The following is a 22,346-nucleotide window of genomic DNA, read 5'->3' on the forward strand; positions in this document are numbered from 1 at the left end:
CCCCCTTATGTATGCCTGGTCACAGACTGGGCCGTGGGGGCGTTGACCCCCGGAACTCTCTCCAGGTAATCACACCATACATTTCCCTCAGACACATCACTGCCTTCAGCTTCCTACTCACTCCAACATTCACCACTCATGCTTCACACCCATATAAGAGTGTTGGTGCCACTTTTTCATACATTCCCCCTTTTGCCTCCATGGATTATGTTCTTTGTCTCCACAGATGCTTCAGTACATCACCTACCTTTATCCAGTTACTTTAATATGTTTATTATGCATCCCATACCCATACTCAATTACTGGGAGTGCTTGAGGTTCCTAAACCTGTATTCCCTGGAACGCAGGCGGGAGAGATACATGATTATATACACCTGGAAAATCCTAGAGGGACTAGTACCGAACTTGCAAACGAAAATCACTCACTACGAAAGCAAAAGACTTGGCAGACGATGCAACATCCCCCCAATGAAAAGCAGGGGTGTCACTAGCACGTTAAGAGACCATACAATAAGTGTCAGGGGCCCGAGACTGTTCAACTGCCTCCCAGCATACATAAGGGGGATTACCAACAGACCCCTGGCAGTCTTCAAGCTGGCACTGGACAAGCACCTAAAGTCGGTTCCTGACCAGCCGGGCTGTGGCTCGTACGTTGGTTTGCGCGCAGCCAGCAGTAACAGCCTGGTTGATCAGGCTCTGATCCACCAGGAGGCCTGGTCACAGACCGGGCCACGGGGGCGTTGACCCCCGGAACTCTCTCCAGGTAAACTCCAGGTTAGTCAAAAGATTACAGAGGTACACAATGGGTCCAGGGACTGAGCCCCAAAGTTTTGATAGCTGAGCAAGTTACAAAGGTAATGAACTGCAGGTAGATCTGGTCACAATCATGACAAGTTACAAAGGTATTTACAGATTACAGAGGTACATAATGTGTCTAGGGACTGGGCCTCCAAAGTTTTGATAGTTGAACTAGGTACAAAGGTAATGAACTCGCAAGTTACAAAGGTAAAGAATCCTGTAAGTAAATTTACTTACGTTTATACACGGCTACAATCATGAACAAATTATAGAGTAATGAGCATTTCACACATCCACACCCGGTCACAACTGTAATGATTTATTGGTGAAAATATTAACTGCTGGGTCACACACACAGCTTTAAGCAGAGGTATGATAAAGCTCACGGTTCAGGAAGAGTGACCTAGTAGCGACCAGTGAAGAGGCGGGGGTCAGGAGCTAGGACTCGACCCTTGCAACCTCAACTAGGTGAGTACACACACACACACACAAATAGGTGAGCTGTCGTCAGTTCTGTGGTTCACCTCATCTTTCATCGACTCATCCCCTGACAAGTCCACTCTCAAATATCTGAACACTCATTTCCTCCATATTCCCTCCTTCCAGTCTAATATGTAATCTTTCATTGCCTAATTTTCTTGTTACCCTCATCACCATGTTCATTTCTATCTCAGTTTTGATTTCCTTGTATACGCCCACCCAAATTCGTCCAGCAACCTTTGCAACTTCTCTTTAGCATCTCCCAAAAGCACAGTGTCATTAGCAAAAAGCAACTGTGACAACTCCCACTTTGTTTTAGTGTCTGTATCTTCTTTTAAAGCAGCAGCAGCAGCTATTACAGCATGGACTAGTTAACTTATGACAGTGTTTATATCTTGCGTTGTTTATGTGACGGCAACCCTTTACCGGGCAGGACCGAGTATAGTCGGTCCTCATAACATGGTTTTTTGCACACGTCCTCCAACTCCCCCAGTGCATCTAGGTTCCCGTTCTCTATTTCTGACCAATCACGGACCTTCCCTGAGTCGCCCCAGCTGAGCGGTGATGGCGGCTGCTCGCTTCCCATTGGTCGAGAGAGCAGAATGTAAACACTTCTACCTTGCTGGCGCCAAAACTCGTGTTTCTCGGTTGAGTGCTCCTTATATATATTTGCATGCAGCCAGCAGTAACAGCCTGGTTGATCAGGCTCTGATCCACCATGACGCCTGGTCACAGACCGGGCCGTGGGGGCGTTGACCCCCAGAGCTCTCTCCAGGTAAACTCCAAGTAATATACTGAAGCATTTCACCCTATACAATGTCGGTAAGTACTGATTTGTGTGTCTAGTGCGTAAATGAATAGTTTAGCCACATTTTGATATATATATGAAGGCATTGTGAAGCATATTACGAGTGCACCATGCAAATGAAAAAAGTGCAACAAAATAGGACCAAGTACAGTCGTTCCTGCCCTTTTAGGTGCAGTTTTAAAGTTTCGGTATATAAATATTTCCATAAAATTTGGTTGTGTATATATGAATTCAGTAATGGTCTGGGTGTGTACAGAACGTTTTTATTGTCCTTCCAGATCAATAAGAAATTGTTCTATGGTGAGTCCTCCAAGGATAAGTCGAAATTTGTCTGTGTTTGGGATGATAGTGACTCAGATCAAGACCCAGATGACCTGGAAGTGGTGGAAACTGATGATGAATACTTGCCACAAGATGCAGAGGTGTCAACAGATGAGGAGGAAGCTATGCCACCATCCAAAAAGAAATTGAACAAGAAGATACTTGCTTACATGCAAGTATTGCAGCAACAAGAATAATCATGTCACATCCTCATTTTCCTGTGCCACATGCAAAGTAAACTATCCATCAAGAAGGATAGAAATTGTTTCATAAAGTTTCATTGCAGAAATTAGTGATGTAAAAGGATTGTTCTTTCTCAGGGAACTCAGGAATATTTCATTTGTAAGTTGTATCCCATTGCAATGTGTCATTGTTGATAAGTAGTTCCTATTTCTATTTTTTTACTGCTTACAAATTGTTCAGAAACCAGTTCCATTTATGTTTTTTATATTGTCTACTTGTATAATAAATTTAAAAAATATTTATTTGTTTTTTTACAACAATTGCAACCTTGCAACATTCTAAATTGTTATACCCCAAACGGGCAGGACCGAATATACTCGGTCTTCGAATATCTGCAATTGCCCGAGATGTTACTTTCACAACTCCGTTTGGATGGTCTCAGTGACTTTACATCGAGTGGCTCTATCTCCTCATACGAAATTACTTTCAAAATCTGCATTTTAGTCTGCCTTGCCCTCTGAAGGTCGTCATAAAGTTTATTCTCCCATGAGCAGGTTATTTGGGTATTCCACTCACGGTACTATGACTTTTTATTGTCATTGGAAATTGACATCCATCTTGTCCACCTGATAGGATTACCAGATGACACACTTACCTGTCCACCCCACACATGGTCCACCTTCATGGTACACTCACATGGTTCACCTTCATGGTACACTCACATGGTCCACCCTCACGGTATTCACATGGTACACCCTCCCAGTACACTCATGGTCCACCTTCCCGGTTCATTCACATGGTCCACTTATATGTGTCACACACATGGACCAACATCAGAGATCTCAGCGTACATAAGGAATATAAAATAAACGCAAATACAAAAGTAATTATATTGATATGCTTCATTAGTCTTTTGTTGGTATTTTTGGTTGTTAATGGTTTTTACAGCTTTTCACCTATACCAGGCTCAATAATACTTCATGTAACCCCCTCACCTACACCAGGCTCAATAATACTCCATGTAACCCCCTCACCTACACCAGGCTCAATTATACTCCATGTAACCCCCTCACCTACACCAGGCTCAATTATACTCCATGTAACCCCCTCACCTACACCAGGCTCAATTATACTCCATGTAACCCCCTCACCTACACCAGGCTCAATTATACTCCATGTAACCCCCTCACCTACATGAGGCTCAATAATACTCCATGTAACCCTCTCACCTACACCAGGCTCAATAATACTCCATGCAACTCTCTCACCTACATGAGGCTCAATAATACTCCATGTAACCCTCTCACCTACACCAGGCTCAATTATACTCCATGTAACCCCCTCACCTACACGAGGCTCAATTATACTCCATGTAACCCCCTCACCTACACCAGGCTCAATTATACTCCATGTAACCCCCTCACCTACACGAGGCTCAATTATACTCCATGTAACCCCCTCACCTACACCAGGCTCAATTATACTCCATGTAACTCCCTCACCTACACCAGGCTCAATTATACTCCATGTAACCCCCTCACCTACACCAGGCTCAATTATACTCCATGTAACCCCCTCACCTACACCAGGCTCAATAATACTCCACGTAACCACCTCACCTACACCAGGCTCAATTATACTCCATGTAACCCTCTCACCTACACAAGGCTCAATAATACTCCATGTAACTCTCTCACCTACACCAGGCTCAATTATACTCCATGTAACCCTCTCACCTACACCAGGCTCAATTATACTCCATGTAACCCCCTCACCTACACCAGGCTCAATTATACTCCATGTAACCCCCTCACCTACACCAGGCTCAATATACTCAATGTAACTCCCTCACCTACACCAGGCTCAATTATACTCCATGTAACCCCCTCACCTACACCAGGCTCAATTATACTCCATGTAACCCCCTCACCTACACCAGGCTCAATTATACTCCATGTAACCCCCTCACCTACACCAGGCTCAATTATACTCCATGTAACCCCCTCACCTACACCAGGCTCAATTATACTCCATGTAACCCCCTCACCTACACCAGGCTCAATTATACTCCATGTAACCCCCTCACCTACACCAGGCTCAATTATACTCCATGTAACCCCCTCACCTACACCAGGCTCAATTATACTCCATGTAACCCCCTCACCTACACCAGGCTCAATTATACTCCATGTAACCCCCTCACCTACACCAGGCTCAATTATACTCCATGTAACCCCCTCACCTACACCAGGCTCAATTATACTCCATGTAACCCCCTCACCTACACCAGGCTCAATTATACTCCATGTAACCCCCTCACCTACACCAGGCTCAATTATACTCCATGTAACCCCCTCACCTACACCAGGCTCAATTATACTCCATGTAACCCCCTCACCTACACCAGGCTCAATAATACTCAATGTAACACGCTCACCTACACCAGGCTCAATTATACTCCATGTAACCCCCTCACCTACACCAGGCACAATGATACTCCATGTAACCCCCTCACCTACACCAGGCTCAATTATACTCCATGTAACCCCCTCACCTACACCAGGCTCAATTATACTCCATGTAACCCCCTCACCTACACCAGGCTCAATTATACTCCATGTAACCCCCTCACCTACACCAGGCTCAATTATACTCCATGTAACCCCCTCACCTACACCAGGCTCAATATACTCAATGTAACTCTCTATCACAAAACAGTACATTTTTCATCCAAAAAACAGGAATTAAAGTCAACTCTTAGTGTATGTGTGGGCAAGACAGGTCACAGGGGCTGGAAATCTTTAGCTCAAGCACTTTCACACTTTTCCGTGCATCATCAGGAGCTGTGCAAAGTAGCAACTGTAGGTATCACTCACGCTATCATACTCTGAGAAAACTTCCCCTCATTTCTCCTCTTGCTACCTTTGCAACATTGCACAGCTACTGATGACGCATTGAGAAGTGTGAAAGTATTTGAGCTAAAGATTTCCACTCCTCGTGCCTTGTCTTGCATTATTAAGATCGCCTGGCTGCGACTGCTTCCACATTTATATATATACGTTGGGAGACACACCTCTCGGTGTATATATCCTGTGCATTTTATTTATTACACAAAAAATTGCTCTTAAAATACATTACAAAATGTAGTGAAAATAATGATACAACATAATGAGGATGTATTCTATAACCACGACTCCATATTAATACTAATTTTGTGAGAATGTACGTTTAATACTTAAATATATATATATATATTATATATATATATATATATATATATATATATAGATAGATAGATAGATATATAGATAGATAGACAGATAGATAGTACAATGTATACTTGTCATTAACGGCAACAGAGAAGCCCACTTGCAGACATAAACCTGAAAGGAAAACATGGAACGTTGTGTATTTTGACCTCTATTTCAACTCCTTCAGTAGATCTGCCGAAAGGGACCTCAATTAGGGGTCAAAATATACATCCTCTTTTCATCTACTGTTTCATTATGTCTACAATGAGGTTATTTTGTTCCTATATCGTTTTTACAGTGTTCAGATAAACGTAAAGCCTAACAAGCCTCTAACTTACTGCCTATGTTATTATCAAAGCCGAATACGGATGAACTTAATATAAACTGGACAGGTTACTGCATTTTTTATCCTATTTTTTAACAGGTAACCCCAAATTTGCATGTATTTGAAACTTAGAAGTAACCTCTTCTAACCCTAGCTGTTTCCTAAGCTCTTCTAACCCTGGCTGTCTCCTAACCTTTTCCAACCCTGCTTGTCTCATCTCTTCTAACCATGGCTGTCTCCCCACTTCTTCTAACTGGCCGTCTCCTCACCTCTCCTAACCCTGGCTGTCTCCTAACGTCTTCTAACTCTGGCTGTCTCCTCACCTCTTGTAACCCTGGCTGTCTCTTCTTCACCCGACCTGACTTCTGCCTTACTTCCCTTTTCTCTTTCACTCGCAGTTTGATAATGACTCAGAAATAATCGAAACCTCATGTAAGTTTCCACTTCAAGTTGCGGATTAGCTGTAAATGTTGTAGCCAAGGTATTGTGGTTGTTATTGTTCATAATGTACTGTGCTGCTGGCTGTCAGCGGCACCCCGGCGATCCCCTGAACAACAGTTCAAGCCTTCTTTACTGAAGGATGGTTTGCTTGGGTGGCATACTGAGTAGTACACTATTTGAAGAACTATTCCCATCATAAGTATGACCAACAAGAACCATGATGCCTGAGGACATAAAGAAGAGATGTATTAGAGAAGCAATATGCTTGATGCATGTTGAAAATGGTTTATATTATCGACAAGGTGAAAAGAAAGACACGTTTGCAACATCTGGAAAGTTTTATTATTGAGTGTGTGTGTAATGGTTGATTTACCTTATAAGCGAAGAAGTCCCCGGAGCCAGCCATGGCTGTGTTCCAGAGATAGCCACACACAACAGTCTCGAAGAATGCCATCATATAGTAGAGTATGAACCTGCCTAGCTGCCGTCCACCTTGCTCGTTAGTGAGGGCGATCAGCCACACACCACCAACCACCAATGATGACAATGACCTGTCGGTGAAGATTATTTTTAATGCACTAGTCTACCGCTGAGGTAAGGCGATTCACAAAAAGGAAATACAATCACCGTCATTCAGTCAATTGCTTTCTTGCTAGAAGCTTATTGACATGACAGTTCAGGTGGCCCTCACCCTTGATCAGTCAATAGGCTTTAAACCTAATCAACTAACCAAGCACCCCTATTATTGTACATAACTGGTAAGAAGGTTGTAACTGAAGGTCCAGTAATAGTGTAACTCAAGTCTTGATAACAGTGTGTAATTAAAGTCCGAGTAAATCCTGATAATAGTAATTAGTCCATTACCTTTTTTATTCGTCGGAGACAGAACAAGTAAGTAAGTTTATTCAGGTATACACAAATGCAGTTACACATATTATCATGCATAGCAGCATATGTGTAAAGTACCTAGGATAACTCAAAAAAGTCAGAGTAACTTATTCCCATTGGGGTGCCTCAGTCAGATAACCTGTCGTTAAAAATGTAGATATTAGTCCTAGCAACAGTGTGTAACTTAAGACTTAGTATGTAACTAAAGTCCTAATATTATGTAATGATATCCCAGTAATAGTGTGAAACTACTTACATCACAGTAATATTCTTCCTTTACCCAAATTTGTTTCTGTATACCTGGAGAATGGAGAATACCTGGTCACAGATCTGGCCCCCGCGGCCAGATCTGTGACTAGGCCTCATGGTGGATCAGGGCCTGATCAACCAGGCTGTTACTACTGGCCGCACACAACCCGACGTACGAACCACAGCCCGGCTGGTCAGGTACTGACTTTAGCAAATAATAGAGCCTACTAGACTGGAGAATACACTAGACCTCATCTTCACTAACAATGATGATCTGATAAGAAATGTCACCATATCAAAAACAATATACTCAGATCACAACATAATTGAGGTTCAGACATGTATGCGTGGAGCCCCAGACCGACAAAATGAGACTAGTCACGAGGGAGCATTCACCAAATTCAACTTCAATAGCAAAAACATAAAGTGGGACCAAGTAAACCAAGTCCTAACCGATATAAGCTGGGAAGATATACTAAGCAACACAGACCCCAACTTACGCCTAGAACTCGGTGGCACTCGATGTATGCACAAGGCTTATTCCTCTAAGAAAAAGGAGGAGTAGATGTAAAATAGAAAGAGACAGGCGCTCCCTTTACAGGCGACGGAAAAGAATAACAGAGCGGCTAAAAGAGGTCAATATATCTGAAATGAGTAGGGAGACACTGGTCAGAGAAATAGCAAGCATCGAACTTAAGCTAAAGGAATCTTATAGGAGTCAGGAATCGCGGGAAGAACTAAAAGCCATAAACGAAATCGAAAGAAACCCAAAGTATTTCTTCTCCTATGCCAAATCAAAGTCGAGAACAACGTCCAGTATTGGGCCCCTACTTAAACAAGATGGGTCCTACACAGATGACAGCAAGGAAATGAGTGAGCTACTCAAGTCCCAATATGACTCAGTTTTAAGCAAGCCGCTAACCAGACTGAGAGTCGAAGATCAAAATTATTTTTTTATGAGAGAGCCACAGAATTTGGTTAACACAAGCCTATCCGATGTTATCCTGACGCCAAATGACTTCGAACAGGCGATAAACGACATGCCCCAGGGCCAGACTCATGGAACTCCGTGTTCATCAAGAACTGCAAGAAGCCCCTATCACGAGCCTTTTCCATCCTATGGAGAGGGAGCATGGACACAGGGGTCGTCCCACAGTTACTAAAAACAACAGACATAGCCCCACTCCACAAAGGGGGCAGTAAAGCAACACCAAAGAACTACAGACCGATAGCACTAACATCCCATATAAAAATCTTTGAAAGGGTCCTAAGAAGCAAGATCACCACCCATCTAGAAACCCATCAGTTACACAACCCAGGGCAACATGGGTTTAGAACAGGTCGCTCCTGTCTGTCTCAACTATTAGATCACTACGACAAGGTCCTAGATGCACTAGAAGACAAAAAGAATGCAGATGTAATATATACAGACTTTGCAAAAGCCTTCGACAAGTGTGGCCATGGCGTAATAGCGCACAAAATGCGTGCTAAAGGAATAACAGGAAAAGTCGGTCGATGGATCTATAATTTCCTCACTAACAGAACACAGAGAGTAGTCGTCAACAGAGTAAAGTCCGAGGCAGCTACGGTGAAAAGCTCTGTTCCACAAGGCACAGTACTCGCTCCCATCTTGTTCCTCATCCTCATATCCGACATAGACAAGGATGTCAGCCACAGCACCGTGTCTTCCTTTGCAGATGACACCCGAATCTGCATGACAGTGTCTTCCATTACAGACACTGCAAGGCTCCAGGCGGACATCAACCAAATCTTTCAGTGGGCTGCAGAAAACAATATGAAGTTCAACGATGAGAAATTTCAATTACTCAGATATGGTAAACACGAGGAAATTAAATCTTCATCAGAGTACAAAACAAATTCTGGCCACAAAATAGAGCGAAACACCAACGTCAAAGACCTGGGAGTGATCATGTCGGAGGATCTCACCTTCAAGGACCATAACATTGTATCAATCGCATCTGCTAGAAAAATGACAGGATGGATAATGAGAACCTTCAAAACTAGGGAGGCCAAGCCCATGATGACACTCTTCAGGTCACTTGTTCTATCTAGGCTGGAATATTGCTGCACACTAACAGCACCTTTCAAGGCAGGTGAAATTGCTGACCTAGAAAATGTACAGAGAACATTCACGCCGCGCATAACGGAGATAAAACACCTCAATTACTGGGAGCGCTTGAGGTTCCTAAACCTGTATTCCCTGGAATGCAGGCAGGAGAGATACATGATTATATACACCTGGAAAATCCTAGAGGGACTAGTACCGAACTTGCACACGAAAATCACTCACTACGAAAGCAAAAGACTTGGCAGACGATGCAACATCCCCCCAATGAAAAGCAGGGGTGTCACTAGCACGTTAAGAGACCATACAATAAGTGTCAGGGGCCCCGAGACTGTTCAACTGCCTTCCAGCATACATAAGGGGGATTACCAATAGACCCCTGGCAGTCTTCAAGCTGGCACTGGACAAGCACCTAAAGTCGGTTCCTGACCAGCCGGGCTGTGGCTCGTACGTTGGTTTGCGTGCAGCCAGCAGTAACAGCCTGGTTGATCAGGCTCTGATCCACCGGGAGGCCTGGTCACAGACCGGGCCGCGGGGGCGTTGACCCCCGGAACTCTCTCCAGGTAAACTCCAGGTGCCTGTCCAGTGCCTTCTTGAAGACAGCCAGGGGTCTATTGGTAATCCCCCATATGTATGCTGGTAGGCAATTGAACAGTCTTGGGCCCCTGACACTTATTGTGTTGTCTCTTATCTTGCTAGTTACGAGTATATATGTCTTTTGTAGTAGTCATAATGGTGAGACATACCTGGCAGGAGTAAGGCCATTGCTACTGACTACGGAGACGAGGTGCCAACATGTGTTGACAAGCCAGTGAGCACCAATAATAAAATACACCCAAGCTCCACATGCTGTCCCCACCATGCTGTATCCAGTCACACGCGAACCTGCAGAACTTATTAACCTGTATTTTGCATTTTATTTGTGAGAAGAAATATCAAAGTCTCATGACGCGAGTTTTAGTCACAAAATGGCTCGTTCAGACTTATCAATAGTGAGGCAGATACAAAGATTTACTGATAAAGAGGTTTGCTTGCTATTTAGACTAATTATGAAGAAATGACCCTGACACAAAGATTTACCGATAACAAATAAATGAGCCAGATAAAACAAACTTACCGATAAAGAAGAAGTGAGCAGCGTAGAGTATGAGAGTAGCGAAGAAATTGAGTCTGCCCTGCCGGGAGTTACTATTGCTGAGGTGGTGAAAGTACTCAGGCTGCTGTAGGTGTTGCAATCGCTTCACTATCACCCTGCAGGAGTTACCACTGTCACTTTCCTCATTCTCAGGGAAAGGTTTAATTACCTATGTACCTATCTGCGAGAGTACTAGTCATTAACTGCTGACCCAGCGTGTATGAGGCGAGTACAACACCCCTCAAACAATTATAAAAAATTTAACCAGAACTCTTTGCGCACCATGGGTTTGTAATAGGCCTTAATGTTGTCCCAGATAGCTTCCTGCAAATCTGTGTTTGTTCATAATACTTCATTACGACTGTGACCAGATATAAACATGTAAATAGTTAATTACCACTGTACCTTGTTCAGCTCTCAAAATTTTGCGGCCCAATCCCAGGACCCATTATGTACCTCTGTAATGTTCGAGTTACAGTCCCTGGACCCATTATGTGCCTCTGTAATGTTCGAGATACAGTCCCTGGACCCATTATGTGCCTCTGTAATGTTCGAGATACAGTCCCTAGACCCATTATGTGCCCCTGTAATCTTTTGGCTACCACCCACAGGATGGGTGTGGGATGCATAATAAAATATATTAAACTAACTGTTCATAAGACCCTACTGTTTTTTTAGTCATGTAGAATCATATCAGTTGGGCATATCACAATTCTAAGACTCGGAGTTCTGATTAGATTTGTGTTAACATAAGTGGTGAAGGAGTGACACGTTACCAGTCAGTGGGAAGGGTTCTCCTTAGGTATTATTTTACCATGGACGGTAGAGAGGCGCTGTTTGACACATGCCAGAGGTGTTAGTAGTTCATGGCTTATTAAATTCTTCATTGATCAGTTTCTTATCTTAATGATATATTTCAGTAGTGTAGGTTTGTGATCAGTGAAGTTACAATGTAGTCTACTGTCATTACTAACTGGATCAAAATGGTGTACTGGGAACAACAAAGAAGAAATGACAGGTTTCAGAACAGGTTGTTACCGGAACAATGGTCCACTCTGTGTACACCCCCCTCAAGGAAGGTTCCTTGATGTTGGTGAGGGGCTCTTGATTTAGGGAATTGGATCTGTGCTCCAGTTCCCCGAATTAAGCCTGAATGCCTTCCACATCCCCCCCAGGCGTTGTATAATCCTCCGGGTTTAGCGCTTCCCCTTGATTATAATAATAATAATAATAATAATAATCTGTGTACACCTTTCTCAAGTCATTACTTATAAAGTTCGCTCAATATGGAAAATAGTTGCTCAGTGGAACTCGGGCATTACTTTCTTGTACATTACGTACAACCTATGTACACCACAGTATACTTTTGTGTGTGTAAATTATTACTTTGGAAGATATTAACAAAAATAATACATTTATTTTGGTACATGCAACACGTCACGGCCAATCAGTGGCTGATCACAACTAACGTTAACAAAGACGCAGGAGATACAAAGATGCGCCAGTTGTATATCATCAATATGAGTAAGGTGAAGTTGCAACCTCCGACTAGGTTATATTAGGCAAGTTACGTCAGGTTATTTTGGATTAGGTTTCTTTAGGTCAGATTACATTTCTTATCATTTCCACAAAATAAAATTATCTCTCTCACAAAAGAAACTTAATATTGTACACTTTAAACCATAAATTAACACTAAGTCGAGCAGCTGTTCCCCACACTGACCTATAACAACACAGAGGGAAATGTCTTAATAAAAGTTTAGCTCAATATTGAGTTTAGCCGCTTGATTTCTGACCATGTAAAACATACAGCGTTAAATGGCTTGTTCAGAGGAATTAAAACTGTATTTTGCTAACCAAACGTATGCCAACCTAACTTAGAATTACTCATAGCTTTGGTTAAATTCGGTTATGATAAGTTTGATTACCAAAAAAATAACATTTTTTCCCACAGGCCTAAAATATAAATGTTTCCACTGCACAACTCACTTTATGTTGGAGAATTTACATAATAACCCACATTAAAGCGTAATGTGAGCAGCTAAATTCAGTATTGGCCAAAGTTTGATCTACACCTTTTTTTTTTATTCTTTATTTCTATCCGGTGGATGCAGCATATTCTTCTCTCGGAAGTCTGTCCACCTGGTTACACTCCAGTTTTTTGCACTTCTTTTCACCATAAAATTTATATCGTGGCCTTTTTCTCTAGTGCTGACTTCAAAATACATTTCTTACTTGGTTTCTTACTTCTTTCATAACTTATGTGGGTCATCAACTCTCTTATTTTCAAAAGAAACATTTCCAAAACTTAATTTTACAGTTCATGTTTTTGTGTACCAAATTAAAAGTCTGCTGTCTGCTTTACCCACGCACTTCTCTTTGTTCTTCTCAGGCAGAGAGCAGCACTCTCTCCTCTCTGTTTCTCTCTCCCTACTTCTTTCCCCTCCCTCCCTTTCTCCATCCCTCCCTTCCTGAGCTCTACTCACAGGTAGAAGGTGACACACTGGGCCATCTTGGAGAGAAGGAAGATCATTCTGAATATAGTCCAAAACTCAATGGGATTTTGAGGCTGCAGGTTACACTGAGGTCCACACCGGAGTATGTCTTGAGGACCTGCATATTAATGGTTGTCAGCAAACAAGTGTTTGCAGGTGTTTAAGGAGCTATCATTTACTGTGCCCCAGATAATGTACATAAAGTACATAACATATAAATTACTTTTACAATGGGTACATAAAAATTACGTTATATTGAGAATATCCCATTTAAGTGTAATATCTCAAGAGAAGGTACTATCAGTGAGTAGCATGACTTTTACATACATACCTTGGACATATTCCTTCCAGTCAACTGAGCGTCCCCACACATCATCACGCAGGAGGAGACAAATAGTAGGACCGTCGCCCAAGAACACTTCAAACAGTCTCAGCACTCCTACAGTCACCATCTCATCCACATACCTGCGTACACACTATTGTTTGTATATCATGTTTCAAGGAGCGTCGGTGTCGTGATGCAAGGGAAGGGGAGTCGTAATGTAAGTGAAGGGGTATCGTGATGCAGGTGAAGGTTTGTCGTGATACAAGTGAAGGGGTCGTGATGCAAGTGGTGTCGTGATGCAAGTGAAGGGGAACAGCGAGCTTGCTACCATCTGCAGCTCATAAGACTGCCATCCCCACGAGCCCCTTTGAGGCGGGGTAGATGGCAGACCAGAGGCCTAGCTTCTCCCTACGAGCCCCGTGAGGGCGGGGAATGTGGCTAGGCCTGGGGACACTTGGTCCCAAAGATGAGGAGGTACTGTACCTCCTCCCATGGGAGACTTAAGTCTCGAGACACTCCCCAGATAGGGAGCCAAGGCCGGGTCACCACTACTTGGAAAAGACCCGGGCCGGGAGAATACCGGCGAATAAAAAAAAAAAAAAAAGTGAAGGGGTATCGTGATGCAGGTGAAGGTTTGTCGTGATGCAAGTGAAGGGGTCGAAATATGAAGAATCTAAGGTGAGACACTAATGAACCCTGATTATAAACTTATTTTAGTAAAATATAAAATGAATAAACAAATAAAGAAATCTTTATTCTTCAAAGATACATAATGAGGTAATCAGTCTCCCAGCTGAGGGACGGACTAATTACCTCAAACTCCTGATCTTCAACCAGTCTTCTCGGTATTGGAGTACGGAAGCCACTGGTTAGCGAAACGTTTCCAACACTTGGTTTTCTGAACCATTTATCTATAGCTTACCTGATACCGTCCTCCCAGTTGTCCTTCTCTCCAATACCAAACTTCCAGGCTCGAGCAAATCTGTGGGACAAACAAGTGTTTCTCATTATCATTATTATTATTCATAGGGTAGCGCTAAACCTGTAGGGGTCATATGGCACCTGAGGAATGAGTAATCAAATTTAACCCAAGGAAAGAGAGTAGCTCCAATTCCTTGGATCATGACACCTTTACCAGCATTAAGACCTTCTTGGATCATGACACCTTTCCCAGCATTAAGACCTTCCCCATGGAATGGTCTTCAGAGCACAGCCTGTGGTCGAAGAACTTAACAAATATTCCTCATTCTTCAAAATTTCAACGTTGTTACCCAAACGGGTTTAAATGTATGTGATATACCTTATGAGGGGGCTGAAGGGGAGGAAGAGAATGGTGATGATCCATTCCTTAGCTCCATCTTCACCTTCCTCTTCTCTAGCTTCGCGGTAGTGGCTGCAGAAAGAAATGACAGCAGTGCTATTAAGTAAAATCTAATGGTTATACTAATAACAATAATTTTTAAAGGGGTTTAGGGGTAAGCCAGGGAAGGCCTCGGTTAGATAACCAGAAGCTTCAGCTGCAGGTCATAATATGATTAAGACCCTCGCCAGGAAACACTTGTCTTGTTTCATGACCAACATTACCTAACCAGTGCTATTATGGTGCTTCCCTCACCTGACTACTACACCTCACTGTTCAAGGTAGATGAGATACGGGTTACCGTGATGCTGCTGAACGGTTCTTGATCTAAGGAAGTTGTTCTACCTTTCCCTTCCTTGAATTTAGCCTATTACCTCTCATTTTCCAGACGCTGTATGGCCTCTTACCGATTTAGTGCTTCCCCGTGAATATAATCATTGCATTACACAACCCAGGACAACATGACTTTAGAACAGGAGTCTTGTCACAATTAGTAGACATTATGGTGATGTAACAGAGGCACTGGAACAAAATATACGGAGACGTGTTACATCTGGATTTTGTAAATGAATTTGACATACGACTAACGAATTATTGTCCATAAAAAGGCAAAGAACATAGCTGGAAAATGAAAGCAGTATTCAAATTTCTAACAAACCACAACACTGGTAATTCCTGTTGATTTTCTCCGAGGCGCCATAGACTTATGCTTCCTCAGTGAAAGAATGATAGCAGATGTATTGACTAGTGTTAGTTAGTGGCCAGCAGGCGGGGCAGTGTTATAATTTACTCCTTCCTTGTTGACAGATGACCTTGCATTATTATTATAATCAAGGGGAAGCGCTAAACCCGGAGGATTATACAGCGCCTAGGGGGGGATGTGGAAGGCATTCAGGCTTAATTCGGGGAACTGGAGCACAGATCCAATTCCCTAAATCAAGAGCCCCTCACCAACATCAAGGAACCTTCCTTGGGGGGAGATGACCTTGCAGCTTATCAGTTTCATCATGCCTTTGACGACCATCGTCCGAGGGTGTCCAAAGACGGTGAACGTTGATCCCATTTATTGGAAAAAAATTACTAACAAAATGTGTCAAGGTTATACACATGGATACATTCGAGGTTAAGTTGCTTAGAGAATTAATTCAATTTGAAGGTTAGAAGCTCAAGTAGGGGCCAAATTGCTGTCCTCCACAAGGACGGCACTATTATATCTGATTTAAGCTAACAGATTTCATTAATCATGTATACAACGAATTCTGTGTGATAAAGTATGACAGGAAAATAAGCTAGATGTTCGCCGAGTCCTGTGGGTCACATTCTGGAATTTATTAATAACAGTAACTATATACTTCAGACATAGGTGGACTTTGAAATGAAGTGAAATTGGGTAATAGCTTATAATATAGTAGAATACTTACTACTGAAGATTCTTGAGCCCCGCTGCAAGGTGTGGCAGGAGGAAGAAGACGAGGTAGAGGCTACAATTATCGGGAGGTTCCTCCTGAGTATACTTGTCAACTACGATGCTGATCTGGATAGCGTATCCCAGCAGGTAGGACAGAGACACCACCACCATCCACACCATCTCTAGCCATGTGAACTGTACTGAGGTCACTGACGCCCCTGTCAACACATGTATATATCTACTTAGGCCTCGTGAACACAAATAGCGACAACAAGGGTCTCAATAACGAATGGGGCAGTTACTCTAGTAGTGGAAAATTCACCTTTAATTGGAAGAAATTACCTTAGATATTAAAACAGCTGTGTATATTATACTTTGTCATAATTTTATTATGAACCAGGATGATAATAAAATTAAAATTGTAAATACTACACCGCAAAGATTAATCAAATACACTTTTACACGACAGAAAAATTAATCGTTGTGTATGCGCTTTCCCTTGATTATAATAATAATGATAATAATAATAATAATAATTTTAGTATACCTCATTATAACATTACTTCCTCAAATTTTCGCTATTGTTCCCCTCTCCATCGGTTTCATTACTATCAATGTCATTAAGTAGGGCTTTGAGATGTTCATCAGTGACATCTTATGTGCTGACATTGTAGCCTGGCACAAGTAGTTTAATATCTTAATTATGCACCCCTTACTCATCCTGTAGGCGGATAATAATAATAATAATAATCATTGCTTAGTTAATCTTAAGTTAATTTTAAGCCAGCCCGTAATGCTATGCATAGTATAAGTGGCTTTGGCATACTGCTCTTATCTGTATTTTTTTTTTGTACCTCTGTATGTGTGCACAAATTGGAAATAAATAAATAAATAAATAAATACCCATCCTGTGGGTGGTAGTCACCCCATACCCATCCTGTGGGCGGTAGTTACCCCATACTCATCCTGTGGGTGGTAGTTACCCCATACCCATCCTGTGGGTGGTAGTCACACCATACCCATCCTGTGGGCGGTAGTCACCCCATACCCATCCTGTGGATGGTAGTCACCTCATACCCATCCTGTGGGTGGTAGTTACCCAATACCCATCTTGTGGGTGGTAGTCACCTCATACCCATCCTGTGGGTGGTAGTTACGCAATACCCATCCTGTGGGCGTTAGTCACCCCATACCCATCCTGTGGGCGGTACTCACCCCATACCTATCCTGTGGGCGGTAGTCACCCCATACCCATCCTGTGGGCGGTAGTTACCCAATACCCATCCTGTGGGCGGTAGTCAGAGGATTACAGAGCAAGCTATTAACTTTTGAGAGATTTAGATATTTTAGCTGACCATCAGGTCAGAGCTATCATTCAACTCCCCCTGGGGTTATTTTGCGGGACAATGTCATGGGGTCGAATCCTGGCCTGCCGCAGTCGGGTAAATGATTCAAAACCACTTGTTTCGTGGTTCCATACATATATACATATACATATATATATATATATATATATATATATATATATATATATATATATATATATATATATATATATATATATATATATATATATATATATATATATATATATATATATATATATATATATATATATATATATATATATATATATATATATATATATATATATATATATATATATATATATATATATATATATATATATATATATATATATATATATATATATATATATATTTCTGCTCAAACACAGCCTTGTGGAAACACCAAGAATTAACTCTGTATCTTAAAAAAATATATTTTTTCCTACTGTTGTAAAATTAGGACAGATAACCCCAATACTTAGTATCTTGCTACCGTACGCGTGTACTCATCTATTTGTGGTTGCAGGGGTCGATTCATAGCTCCTGGCCCTGTGTGTGTGTGTGTGTGTGTGTGTGTGTGTGTGTGTCATTATCAGCAAGCAACCATGTGATTGATCTGGATTATTATTACTGTTATTAATATTATTATTATTTTTATGGGGAAGCGGTAAACCCGTAGTCTTCATACAGCAGCGCGTGGGGAATGGAAAGCAATCAAGTTTGATCTGAGGAAGTGTTGGGTAGATCCAGTTCCATGGATCAAGAACCCATTCACTTAACTGATCCAGACATTGTGATGCAACATTTGACTAGTATACAAAATAATAGTAACAGTTATATTGTTAATAATAACAGTTATATTGTTAATACAGATGGTAATCATTATTCCATTATGTTACTGACTAAAGTTAGGTTTATGTGCTTTGTTAGCCACTCAGTTATCCTGAGTGGCTAACACTCACGGATAAAATTCTCAACAAAATCATATCTTATCATATATAAACGTCGATAATGCAACGTTACTGATATACTGTGGAAGTGACTTCAAAAGTAACCTATAATTTGGAAATGAGTTTAGATGTTTCGGTCAGTCCTGGGCCATTATCAAGTCGCTACAGATCGAAACATCTAGTTTCACCTCTAAACTGTTGGTTAATTATTGTACTAACCACGCTGTTGCGACAACATGAAAACTAATTTCGTACCTGGACAACCCATGCTGGTATAGTGCCCCTTTATTTGTGAATACGATAACAATAATATAAAAAATTTTGGCTCAACGAGATCTTTATAATCTTGTCGTTGCTTCATTCTTATCAATATAACCTCATTTTCATGGTGACTACGTTTGGCTGCCATCATTCTCATATCTACTGACCTCAAATTTGCCCAGACTAGCATTTGTTTTAATTTTCTGTATTTGTAGAGAAATCATGGCCATTATATTCAAAGAACCAACACTGTATAACAGGTCGTAGCCTTCAAATTCATCTGTGTAAAAAAGTATATAAGAACAAAAGATTATTACAGGAATATCACACAAAGTAACGAAAAATCCATATGCTACACTGGCTAACACAGCATTCAGATACATTAGATGAAAATTGAAGTTTGCAACAGCAGTGTAGTATCTGCATATAAATAAACGTGGATAAAACGAAAAGTTCCAAAGATATGCTACAAAAAAATGTTGTCAATTATTAAATATGAATTAAGAAAGACTGGAAACTACTAACAATGCCTTCGTTAGTTGATAGGAAGGAAAGATGAAACATGATAACATGTTATTAGTAAGTTTATTTAGGTACAGGTACACATAAGTACAATTATCACACCTAGTAACGTGTCAAATTACCCACCAGGATAACCCAAGAAAGGTCATACAAAGGACACTTCTCAAATAATTAAATATTTCTTGGCACCATTAAGTGAGAACACAAGTTTTTAGTTATAAACTGAGACGAAAGGGAACAAAGAGAAGGTAGAAAGTATTACATCCATGGAAAGCTCTTAAGAAAAAAACAAAATATGATAAACACTGAAGACGTAAACTCCGATATAAATAAGAAATACCTAACCGGCCCTACCAAGATTCCTGCCTTTGAACATGATTAATGTGTTTATGATTCATTACCTTTGCAATTATTCATGAGTGTGACCAGCTCAACCTGGAGCTCATTACCTTTGTAACTTGATCATGATTATGACCAGATCTAGTTCATTACCTTTGTAACTTGCTCAGCTATCAAAACTTTGGAGTCCAGTCCCTGGACCAATTATGTACCTCTGTAATCTTTTGACTACCGCCCACAGAATGGGTATGGGGTGCATAATAAACATATTAAACTAAAACTGAACAACTAACGTCTACCCATGATCTCCCATTTGTTCCTATGACAGTGTATGCCTCCGAGGTAACATTACATTCATTAAATAAAAATTATTATAATCATAACCAATGGCCAAAAGTTCCAGCGGCGCGTTAACATATGACTGTTATGCAGAACATTTCAGGCAAATTATGTCAATTTTGTCCCGGGATGCGACCCATACCAGTCGACTAACACCCAGGTACCCGTTTTAAGACCCGCGTCAGGAAACACTTGTTCTGTTTCCTGACAAATTTTACCTCACCTAGCTCCTAGGTACTCGCCTTAGTTTCTGGGGCCGATTCACAACTGGTTCAGCCTATTCGCTTGAATATAGACTAACAATTCCTGGCTCAGCCTATTCTTCGCTTAATATACCGACTAACAACTGGTTCAGCCTATTCTTCGCTTGAGACTTGAGAGCATAATTTAATTTCAAAGCCAAGTAATATCGTAAGTATCTCAATCGCATTTCGTACTGATACGATCCACAGTACCTATTATTGCTGTCACAAGGTGATAGGAAAGTTGCCTTTACATATTGATCCGACGTGACATGAAACCAGAAGTACTTTTGGGTAAAAATCGAAGGCTTTACTACAGAGCTGCAAGCCACACACTTACCAGTCTGGGGTCTGCAGTAGATGTCATCCTTGCGTCTAAAAGGGAACATGGCTGTCCGTCTCTGCTGCTGCTGCTTCTGTTCACTTTTGTAGCTCTATGATGCTACTGTTGCTACTCGCTCTCTTGTAGCTCAGTGATGCTGCTCGCTCTCTTGTAGCTCAGTGATGCTGCTCGCTCTCTTGTAGCTCAGTGATGCTGCTCGCTCTCTTGTAGCTCAGTGATGCTACTGTTGCTACTCGCTCTCTTGTAGCTCAGTGATGCTACTGTTACTACTCGCTCTCTTGTAGTTGTCACCACGCAAGTCTGTTGATCTGTTATCCTGCTAAAGAAAATTATGCATGGGTTAGCTCCAAGGATCAAGAGACCAATGGAAATAAGTCACTTTGACTTTTCTAGGTTATTAATAAGTAATTTATACATGTTACTATGTATGAATAATTTGTGTAACTATTAATATGTACCTGTACAAGGGTACAAGATCAGTGGTAGCGAGATGGAGCCAAGACGAACATCTTCGGAATGGACACATTCAACAAGTTCCAAAACACCCAGCTAAGATGTTTTGGGATAGTTTTATTGTTAACGGCCCTGGGTAGCTTGTTACTGTTAATGGAATGATGAACAGTGACAAATACAAAGCAGTCCTCGTTTGCTTCACACTAGATAGAGACTTTCCTGATGGAGAAGGTATTTTCCAACAGGATCTTGCTTCATGCCACACCACCAGAAAAATGCTCACATTCCTCAGAGAGAGTGGGATAAGTGTTCTAAATTGGCCTAGAAACTCTCCTAACCTCAATCTAATTGAGAATCTATGGGCAATAACCAAATACAGGATCACGAACAGGACTTCAACTGTGGAGAAGCTAATTGCTGCTGTTATTAGGACCTGGAACCACGACAAAGAACTTGTAAAAATGTGTTCAACATTGGTCAATTCTATGATATATATATATATATATATATATATATATATATATATATATATATATATATATATATATATATATATATATATATATATATATATATACATATAAACTGAAAGTGTTTGAGTGAACCCGAGACAGGTTATAGATAGATGTTAAAGATATGGGAAGAAATCAAACTTCTTTCAAATTCAAATTCAAAGTTTATTCTCTATAAGGATTACAATGCTCAGTATGATTGGCTAAGTGGTGGAAGCAGAGCTCATAACTATTTTAAATGTAGTGTTGATAGGGTTCAAAAGACTAGGAATAATGTGTGGCAGTTCTTGAGTATTTGAGAAACTGGACCAGGAGCTTAGATTCGACCCCCTTCCCCTGCAGCGCAGCTACAAATGAATAAATACAGTCAGGTAAAACCATCACACAAATATAAACTCAGTCTTAATACACACCGAGCTTGAGGAGATGTACAACACATGGAAGAGGAAGGAACAGTCTTCCATTACTGAGCCAACACTGACA

At 41.3% G+C, this 22,346-nt stretch overlaps 1 protein-coding gene across 1 annotated transcript; it reads right to left on the reverse strand.

Annotated features, from left to right (window-relative positions):
• Positions 1–6,076: 6,076 nt before the first annotated feature.
• On the reverse strand, positions 6,077–21,080 carry LOC128691855 (uncharacterized). The gene is made up of 10 exons (XM_070100845.1): positions 20,896–21,080; positions 16,567–16,771; positions 15,086–15,178; positions 14,708–14,767; positions 13,792–13,925; positions 13,452–13,578; positions 10,948–11,081; positions 10,577–10,715; positions 6,981–7,158; positions 6,077–6,831 (listed from the first exon to the last, which is right to left on the reverse strand). Exons 1-10 carry the CDS (start codon positions 20,942–20,944, stop codon positions 6,667–6,669), a joined length of 1,284 nt encoding a protein of 427 aa, XP_069956946.1. The 5' UTR covers positions 20,945–21,080; the 3' UTR covers positions 6,077–6,666.
• Positions 21,081–22,346: the final 1,266 nt, after the last annotated feature.

The sequence above is a fragment of the Cherax quadricarinatus genome, chromosome 75 (assembly GCF_038502225.1).
Source record: "Cherax quadricarinatus isolate ZL_2023a chromosome 75, ASM3850222v1, whole genome shotgun sequence".
Taxonomy (NCBI): domain Eukaryota; kingdom Metazoa; phylum Arthropoda; class Malacostraca; order Decapoda; family Parastacidae; genus Cherax; species Cherax quadricarinatus.

Coding starts and splice junctions, on each gene's coding strand:
- LOC128691855 (XM_070100845.1), bottom strand. CDS start 20,944: ATGTTCCCTTTTAGACGCAAGGATGACATCTACTGCAGACCCCAGACT. Junction 16,772..20,895: donor CTACTGCAGACCCCAGACTG/GTAAGTGTGTGG, acceptor ATGTGTTGACAG/GGGCGTCAGTGACCTCAGTA. Junction 7,159..10,576: donor AATGGCCTTACTCCTGCCAG/GTATGTCTCACC, acceptor CTTCACCGACAG/GTCATTGTCATCATTGGTGG.